Source organism: Martes martes, assembly GCF_963455335.1.
Source record: "Martes martes genome assembly, chromosome: 13".
Taxonomy (NCBI): domain Eukaryota; kingdom Metazoa; phylum Chordata; class Mammalia; order Carnivora; family Mustelidae; genus Martes; species Martes martes.
Genome location: NC_137901.1, coordinates 14,541,225 through 14,551,547, shown reverse-complemented (window position 1 = coordinate 14,551,547; position 10,323 = coordinate 14,541,225). Strand labels below are relative to the sequence as shown.

Genomic DNA, 10,323 nt, shown 5'->3' with positions numbered 1-10,323 from the left:
TTCTTACTACATGGGGGGCCTGGGTGAAGCTGTTCTACACACAGTAAAATAAGATGGTCCACCTGGGGCCCGACACACGCAATGCCATTTCTAGACAGTAGAAGGAGAAAGTCTGGGCCACGGGGAAGTCATGAAAACCCAAGTTGCAATACCATCCTCGGTCTTACTCATTACAAATGCATTCTTCGGCTTCTCGGAGAAGCCGCTTGAAGGTCACCTCCACTTAAAATTCTTGGCTCAGGAGCTCCTTGTTGCTTTATTACTCTAGTCTATTAAAATTCTTAGAGTAGCTGATGATGAAAATTCCAGCGCATTTTTTTTTCTTCATAGAGTGGGAAGAAAACACACACACACACACACACACACAAACCAGCGCGTGAGTCTATTTGAAATCGTTTTATGAATTTTAATCATAGCAAATGTGTTTTAACAGTAGTCATAAAATCAACATTACCACATATACAAAGGACAAGACACCAGTTTGGCATACAAAAATACCATATATTAAAATTGGGTTCATTGGAAGAACTCAAGACTTGCTAAGACACCATCTACACCAGAGAAAGCAAGCAAGAATGCTTTTAAGACATTCAGATTTATAAACAGCAGCTTGATATCCCACTTCCAAAGTCAATTATTTGGCAACATTTGAACAATATTTTCTACACAGCCCAGCAGCTCATTTATCCGTAGGGCAATTTGGCCCTTTAAAACAAAAGCTTCTAAAATAAATAATCTGCATAATTGTGAACGAAACATGTCAAGGACTTGAGTTAGCCTCTCAGCAGCATTAATCTAGCCACCTAATACTGGAGTATTAGCTCTCGAGAGGGCCAGGGAGCCCACCAGTGGGGCTGGAAGACCGGCGGGAACAGTGCAGAGCGGCTGCGTGGCTTATGATGGGTGAGTCGGGACCCGCCCCAAGCTGAAAGCAGCCTCCCCACTTGCAATCGTCCATTGAGGCAAACAGGACCAGGTGGTGGAATAAAGAAAGTATAATGACAACCACCAGGATTGAAAATCAAAATACTCTTGGATGAGTCTTCCCAATAGATCAACCTACTCAAGTCAACCACAGACCCGGACAATGCATTCCACTGCTAAGAGGGTATTATTAGAGTTCGTGGGTAATGACCTAGCAGCCAATTCTAGAACAGCCTCGGAGACTGTCTAGTGTGTGGACAACCCAGGGGTGGGGATGGGGCAGCTTGGATCCTCTCATTGGCCGAGCCCACTCTCTCTATCTTCAACTTAGACATCTGGAACTGAATTTGGTAGGCCATCCTAGAATGACAAATTGTGCTTGTCTAAGTTATTCCTAGTAGTCCTTGTGTTTCTTTCTTCAGCTGGTTTCTACCACGACTGACCTTCAGCTCCCACATATTTTGTTCTCCACCCATGATCCCACTACAGATTTCTCTCCGTTTATGCAAGTATTTTCTGTCTTAAGCACATCTACCTATTGCTATAGACCCAAGGCCACGTCTCCACTGCTCCCACACGGGATCTGTCTCTCAGCCAGAAAAATCAGGCCAGGAGCTTCCTAAAGCACAGTGTACAACAGCACCTACTCTGTCCTCCCATCTAAACAGAGATGACACAGACTGAGGTCAAGGGGACATCTTCCTCCTCTTTTTCCTCTTTCTTACACCCCATGTTCCTTTACCATCCTCACAGTCAATCATCTACTTCCAGATTCTCAAAAAGCAAATGTCAAATTAAAAATGGAACATCCCTTTGGAAAACTAATTAGAATAAACCAGTAACTCACAGGGAGAATACAGAAAACCTTCACACAGGCTACTAGCCCTGCACCCTGCGTTGATGAATTTAGAGCAGTGTTCTAGAAGAACAGGGACAACTATAAGAGAGCACCCCCAGAAAAAAACAAAAGACAATGCATGCTGATGCAGACTTTAAGAGACTTCTCTGTACTTTGCCCCATATATTACTGATTGTCCCTATAAAAGATCATAATATGAAGAGTATCAAAAATCTTAGACTAGAATAATAAAGTCCAGCTAACAAGATGAGTGTTTTCAAGCACCACTACATCGTAAGGGAGATATACATAGTGGGGTACCCCAGGCAGTGAGTCCTGAAAAAAAAAAAAAATCCATTGGCCCAACTGTGCAAGGAAACTTGTGCAGAAAAATTGGAGCCACGTTGCATGAGTTCAGGAATAATGGTACTCCACCCCTGAGCCAAAAAAAAAAAGCCATTTGAAAGACAGAAATTAAATACCCCTCCTGCTTGCATTCTTCAATCTTCAATGGCTTTCCAATAAATGTATAGAGGAGAACCCACCTCTTCATAGGTTTCAAGTCTCAAGGGTTTACTCATCTAGACATTCCCAAAGGTGGTTGGTTTGATATAATGTATGCAGCCCAAAGCATTTGTTAAGAAATTAACATCTAAGTTCAACATTATACAACCCACAAATTGGAAAACATGACTAACAACATTTTTTAACTTGATTTTTTAAACTCCTGTTACAGCTAAGTCATGTGTGTGTGTATCTACATGTATGTCTATACCTGTATGTGCAGATATAAATATATATATATATGTGTGTGTGTGTATATATATATATATATATGGTGAATTGTGTCAGGAAAAAAAAATCAATGGCTTCAATTTCCACTTATTTTTTAGAAATATTTCATGCTTAATAAAATTTAACTGAATTTAACTAAAATTTAACTAAAATTCACTGCTTTTGAGATAGACTAATACTTTCAACACACTTACTGGATTTTCTTGATGACTTCATTCTTTCCTGGAGCTTCTGTTTTGGTTAAGGGTTACTTTGTATGTGATGTTTTCCTGGGAATGACGGAAACGGTCAAGGATGACCGATCAACTGACTGGTGACACGTTTTGTGTGGGAACAAAACGCAGACTGACTGACAGTATCATTCTTTTAGGAGAAGACAGAAATTCAGACCTTTTCGGTATCACTCCTCTCATACCAATAACCTCTGGACTTCTAAATTCCTCTTAAGTCTGAAGACAAACTATCATTTTGGCAAAAGAAAAAAATTAAATAATTTTAAAAGATAAGCTAAAAAGGTCATGCCCACTGACGAGTTCTCAAAAAAAATTCTATTTTGCTAAATTTTTTAAAAATTTTGCTAAATTGAGACAAATGCAATGTTCACATTACACTCAGAAACAATGACAAGTAGACTAGCCAATTCTGACACCGCACAGGATTTCAAATAAAGCAATGCGAACTCTTCAAATCAAAATCTAGACTAGAATAAATATCATACTATCAGGAAGAGTCTCATCTTTCTATGAAAATGTATCTCAAGCTCAATTTTCTGCTTTCCTTTACTCACTTAAAAAGCAATTTTCGTAACTTTAATGACACTTTAATAACCCTTTAAATTCCTGGACAATGTTTTTTAACGTAAAAAAAAAAAAAAAGCCTTTGTGCAAGGCTGCAAATTTGCAGTTTGCTCAGTGATAAGAGATAAAAGGAAAAACCAAACAAGACTGCACATGTCAAATCTCACTCTAAGAACAGTACCTATGCTGTAGTCCGGCATCTGAAAATGGATCCTCATACCAAACACAATGACAAGCCAGCAGACTTCAAGGGCAAACAAAACCCCTCTACAAACACCGCGAAACATGATTGCTCTTACATTTCACACCTTACTCATGCAGTGATGAAGTCTGGGTAAGATGCTTGAAGTGAAGAGGAATTTCATTAGACTTCTTTTTTTTTCTGTTTTTCTGTAACATTTACTTTTTGGCCCTAAGATCCTAAACACAGTTTACAGTATAGGTCATGCATAGCTTGCAAGTCAAACGTTTTTACAGCTACTGTCTAACTATTATTTTTGGACAACAGATTCACATGCAGCTAATGATCCCAGACGAGGGGCTTCATAAAGCACTCTTTATGCCTCACTGACCATTCTATGGCCCAAAGTATGTAAGTAATAACCCCAAAGGGCAATCAATGAATTTGAATCATCATACTTGAGATCATATATCCTTTAAGCCCAGAAAGGATTTTTTTTTTAGCAACTGCATGTTACTAAACCACAAACTGTTCTCTTAGCCCTACTCTGTACTCTGTCAACACTCTCATGCTAGATCCCACTATGCAACCCTCCAGAATTACACGGTCCAATATGGTAGCAACCAGCCATAGGTGAGTGACTATGTTTAGATAACTTAAATCAAGTACAAAATACATTCCTCAGTCATACTAACCCCACTTCAACTGCCCACTAGCCGATGCGGCCAGTGGCCACTATATTGGACCGCATAGGCCATAGAACACTTCCGTCGTTGGAGAGAGATCTATTGAACAGAATAACTCTAAGCTGCACCAGCACATGGGTTAACCTTCATGGGACCTACTTTTAGGTCATGCTCAAGACTGAACTTAATTGTATTCTTAAAGAAAATACCTTTTAAGCTTTCTAATCATAAAGTATGACTGAAACTGAGAACCAATTGGCCTTTTCAATCACAACTTGTGCCCCAGGTCATTGTACAAAAATTTCCCAAAGACAATGCTTTTTGATAGCATTCTTGGTTGGTTCTACTTAACATATGAAGTATTCTCTTGCTTATGTCAAGATCATTAATAAAGATGAAAATTCATGCTTCTTAAAGTTTACTATTTACACAACACTCATTGTCCTTTACATAAGGGTGGGGGGAACCAATGGTTGGCAATTTTAAAAATTCAAATCACATCATTTTTTATTAAATGTCTATACTCATCCTTAACTCAATCGTCCTTTCGTTTCCCAGAGAGGTAGATGCTAACTAAAACGGATATATATATATATATTTAAAACAACAACAACAACAACAAACTAAAGCACTGTTGAGTGAGTAAAGGGTATTTATTCACCCTCCAAAAGATCAGAGCCCGACAGAGACATCAACAGGCCTCGGAAAGAGAATAATGCAGTTCTTGTCTCCCTTTTGCTGCAGAATTACAAGGGGCCACACACCTCTGTGGGCCTCCATGGACTCATGCACAAAAGGAAGCCACCAGAGGCTGCTCTCAGCTCTGACTTTCTGTGCTTTCAGTTGTGATTTTTTTTCACTGATGTGCAACTGTGAATTCCGGTTGATTGTGTCCCTGGACTTTTGTCACACGGGGTAGATGAGTTGTTAGTGTCGTGGGGAAATGCCAGAAGAGGCCGGCGCGAAGGGATGCCAACTAACATGAAAACATCAAGTGTACAAAAATTCTATCTGCAGGCTGAGCTATGACGCACGGAAACACGCGCACACACGTGTGCACAACTGCACACTTTGACAGGCAATACACAAGTAACTGCAGGCAGAATCCGTTGAAACAGTATTTCTTAGGTCAGGAAGACGCACACACAGAATTCTGATTTGGGTGTTATTGTTACCTTAAATTGTAAAGTCAATAATCTATCACAGGGCTGATTAATTTGGCACTGCTTCACTGCAGCTCTAGCGTGGGACTGTTTTTAAGTTACGTGGACATTTTTACTCTACGGCTTTGCACTAAGAAACACAGGGCGCTCTACCACCACACACATTAGTGTCTATATAAAACCTACTTAACACGCAGGACTCTAGTTCATACTACACTACAGGGCCAGTCATTTCATACTGAACATAGACAGACGTAGATATCATTCACAAAAGCAACTCAAATATGGCCTGGCTGAAAACTGCAAGGGTCAAGTCCGTTTGAAATGTAGCATTCTTAATGCAACATTTTCCGTGGTTTTTTTTTTTTTTTTTTCCTTTCCTCCAAGAGGTATAGAAATTAGGTCAGACATGCATCATGGCAGCCTGGCAGAGTTTGAGAAATGGACACTAACCCAACAGTATATTATGTTACGTAATAGAGGATAGTATTCAGTTAACAGGATATCTAAATTATTAATACCAAATAAATCCTAGATTATTTGTCGTATAATACCCAATAGCTTAGACAATAAAATGGCATTTTAACCTAATTTCTACTTTGAGCTTTCAAAAACACTTGCTCCATGAAATCCATAAAAGAAATTAGAAGAGAACCATAAAGCTGATGGCTATTTCTGAATGCACACACATCCAGACACAGGAAATTACCACTTCAACACCAGCAGATCTTTCTTCACCAGCGTTCGCAGATCACTATAGTTTTAAGAATATTCGAGAATTTATGATGAACTGATCCACTTTAGATTGGGAATGTGAGTCATTAGTTTACCTTGTCACTTTTCTCAATAAAAACACATTTTGAAATACAAGAGATTTTCTCACTTGTACCAACAAGAGGAAATTGGAATCCTAAATGGTTTAAACTCTCACAGAACGACATCTTTCAAAAAGCAATCATGGACTGTCTATTAAAATGTCAGTCCGGGTTTGTCATCGATGAACAACACTCGTATCTATCATGATACCTCCAAACCCCAAGCCAAGACAGTGTCTTCTGTCATTTTCCATCTGTGCCTCACAGAATACAGGACTTGGATATACAGAGGAGGAGCAAATGTTGGAAGTGAAGTGTGCGTGACACTTCCCGGGGAGGGTCCTGGGTCCCGGCGCTCGAGAGGTGGCCACCGAGTCAGACCCTGGACTCATTCAGGCCCACAAAGTCTTACTCCTGGGATTCTTCTGAAAAGATTCAAAACCTGAGGTAAATCAAATGACACACACACACGCACACACAAGTAACACAATATTTACATTTAAAATTCTTACTTCTGTGAGATGGCTTGAGAAAAATTGGCATATAGGGTTCCTGTGGGATTAGGCATTTCTCATTATTACTCAGTTTATTGCTCTCCTGTTGGGCTTTCAGTTTAATAAACACGGAGCGAGCTCTAATTACAAGGGAAGAAAAATGGAGGTACAGAACAAAACACAACACACTGGAAACACTTGTTCCGACACTTTCTTCAAAAAAAAAAAAAAATGACCATCCACTTCACTTATTTTAATTCGGGTGCCATTCAAAAAGTATAAAAAGCCTTAGCAACTAAACGAAGACTGGATTTCCATTAAAAAGGGGAAAGGAACCAGCACTGCATGTCGTGGCTGAATTTTTACGGGGATTCTCAGGTTTAATTCTATTTGTATACATAAGCATCTTTGTTTTAATCTACCACATTTAGAGAAGATCACATTGTACGCACTTGCACAGTTTAACGTCTAAGTAGAATACGTCTATCTCGTAACAGGATTTTGACAAATCATAAATCACAGTCCATTTAATAAATGATTATGAGGATGCATGCAATCATCTTCGAAGCTGTTGCCACCAACGCTCAATGATTTGCCCGGTATCTCGCTGAGACCTCGCGTCTGCCCTTCGCGTCTGTCTCCGGTTAATCAAGTGGCAGCCCCGAGGCCAGCGCTGGCACCAAATGATCAGCGTCGCCCCCCATCTTCTCGCTGCGATCCCATCACCAACACCTGCTCAACCCCGAGTTGGCACCCACGAGAGACTCCCCAGCCGCGCTGTTCAGCCACAGGAGATCACAGTGAAGCGCTTCGAAATGCAAGACATGTTGTGCAGCACGATGCCCAGCAGGAAGACGAGGACGCAGGCCACCAGGATCACAGTGCACACCCCGGACCAGGTGGAGCTTTTGGCCACGCCCCGCCGGTCGGGCTCCTCCTCCACCGCCTCCTGGGGCGCCCCGCCCTGCAGAGGCTGCTGTTCGGCGGGGATGGTCACCACGGTGACGGGCTTCTGCTGGCTCCCGGGCAGCAGGCGGCAGCCCATGTCTCCCGGCAGCAGCGCTCGCTCCTTGGAGATGGGCAGGGGCAGCATGTAGCACCCATTGCTGGGAAGTTTGATGAACACCGGGGTGTGCTCGGACGCGTGCGGGATGGCGATGACCGCCAGGACCTCGGGGTCGTCGGGGAGCTGCGACACGGAGAAGCCCGGGGGCAGCTTGGTGACGCCCCGGCACCAGGGGCACCTCACGTCCTTCTGGCTCGTCCTCATCTGCTGGAGGCACACCGAGCAGCAGGTGTGTTTGCAATCCAGCAACTTGGGCCTTCGCCGGGGGCTGTAGTAATTGAAACAGATCTGACATTCCAGCAAGGAATCCTGGGAGAGCGTCTCCATCGCGCCTCTGGGAAGCAGGAAGGCCAAGGCCCAGGGGAAGGAGCTCGTTCTCAGGGACAGGCACTCCCACGCCTTCCTTCTTGGCTTTCCAAAGTCGTGAGGGGATCAGGGAGCTCAGAGGCACCGAGCATACTCGAGTGTGTTCATTTCTGAGGAAGACAAAAAAAATGCAGAAAAGTTAATTATTTCAAACAAGCTGAGATGTCAGCACATCAGCCGGGGTTCAGAAAGGCTTGACACTGGGTCAAAAACATAAAAATTTCCCACTCGGGAGAAATTACAGGAGTCCCACTTGTAATGCCCAGTGGAAGGTAAAGGAGTCGTCTCAGGCGGCTTCTTCTGGTAAACCCCTTGCTCATTTCTAAAGGGAACGCCTTCAAGGGGGTACACATGCCCCATATTTCATAAAGAGGGAGTCTTGATTATGTTTTGTATATCTCGGTGGACCCTGGCTTGTTCTTCTAAAATACACCAGAGAAGTTCTCTTGCTTCCAATAACTTTGTATCATCTCCTAAGTCAATTTCTTTCCTTCAACCCACTGGTCGTCTTCTCCTGACTTGACTTACCCTCCTGCAAGCGTTCATTGCCAGATTCAGGCAACTTCCCAAATCTAGGGAGTCCATGTAACTTACTTGCTCAATTCCTCTCTCAAAGGAAATTAAAACGGTGCTGCCAAATATCTGGGGTTCCTCCCCCACCAAATCATTGAAATAAAGTAATGCTTGTCATTTGGTTTCGAAAGAGACAAAAACTCAGAACAACAGCAACAATGGCCAGCCGCAGCAATGAACCTTCAGGCAGCAGGGGTCACAACAGCACACAAGGACCCCCAGTATTTTTCATCCGTTCTTTTAATTGCAATACTATTTAGGCTCGCACCCAGGAACCAGACCGCAAGCAAGTACTATTAACTCGCCAGTCATCACCAAGTATTGTCTAGCAAGAGGTTGCCAAAGAAGATTGGCCCGCAGCCCCCACCATAAAATGAAAACAGTGTAAGCCTCCTGGTACTGAGAGGAAGCAGAGTGACTTAGTTCAACTTAACTGGGGTCTGAGGAAACCCCTAGGGCTCCAGTGTTGCAGTGAAGGCTGCTAATTCTGTTTCCTATTGAAAGTGTCCAAATTACCCGTCTCTGGATGGAGTCACAATGGCTCTGGAAAGAACTACCCAACCACTATTGTAGAAAAAATCACCAGTCCTTGAACCCCACCACTCCCAGGGCCAGGAGCTAATAACAGGGAAAAGTTCCAGCAAACGTTTCTTAAAAAGCAAACCTCCTTTTTCTAACTTCCCTTGTGAAATTAAGAATGTATTCCTTGCCAATGATATGATTTGTTAGAAATCAGAATTAGAAATGGAAGAAAAAGTTTAAAGCAAAAAATAATCACTGGTGAAAATAACAACAATAACCAAAACCAGCAACATACTGTGAAACATTTTAGATGTAGTAAGAGCGCCTCGATTAAATTACTAAAATTAAAACAGAATAATAGAGCATTCAGAAAGTTCATATCATAATCAACTGCTTATCTATCCACTAATTCAAGAGATGTTTATTGAATAACTGAAATCTGCTAAGGGTAAAACTCAAATATTCTAAATGAAAAAATAGATTATCAGGTGATAGAAGTGTTAATTAGCTGGGGGGGGGCAGGGGGTCCTTTCACAATGTCCATATAGCGAATCACCACCATGCATACCTTCAATGTCTTACAGTTTCGTCAGTTATACCTCAATAAAACTGAAAAAAGTAAAAATTAAAGCTATCTGTGGAGCATCTATCAGGCACAAAGCACAATGCTAGCTACTACTGGGCATATAGATGAAACCGATCCAAATCCGACTCTTAAGCAATTTGGTTAGGTAAGAAAGAAAACATAAATAGATTTTCTCTTCCCATTCATTTATTCATTCAGATTCTTACTGACCATCTGCCACGTGTTAAGCATTATGGTATTTGTTTTTGTCCCTTGTAACCAAGACCTTGTCACTGCCCGTAAGAAACTCCCAGCCTAGCAGTAACCAGTTATGCATGTAAACAGCTGTAATACAAACACAGAGGGAAACATGCCGGACAGGGGCAGGAGGAATCAGGGAAGGCTCAACAGAACATCTGGATTATGGAGAGAATTTGGACATATAAAAGCAGGGGGCAGATCATTTTCAGGTTCAGAAATCTGTGGGAGCCAAGGAAAGAGCGTGAGCAGCTGCAGAATTATTTCTAGGCTCTTACCT

The 10,323-nt window shown here is 42.0% G+C and overlaps 1 protein-coding gene across 2 annotated transcripts in view; it reads right to left on the bottom strand.

The window, feature by feature from the left end:
• Nucleotides 1-392: 392 nt before the first annotated feature.
• The window catches only part of RNF152 (ring finger protein 152), a 76,224-nt gene continuing 66,293 nt past the window's right edge, over nt 393-10,323 (bottom strand). For both annotated transcript variants that reach the window (XM_080821856.1, XM_080821857.1), the window contains exon 2: nt 393-8,235. In XM_080821856.1, coding sequence (XP_080677982.1) covers nt 7,475-8,086 — 612 coding nt within the window. In that variant the 5' untranslated portion in view covers nt 8,087-8,235 and the 3' untranslated portion in view covers nt 393-7,474. The remainder of the gene's footprint in view (nt 8,236-10,323) is intronic.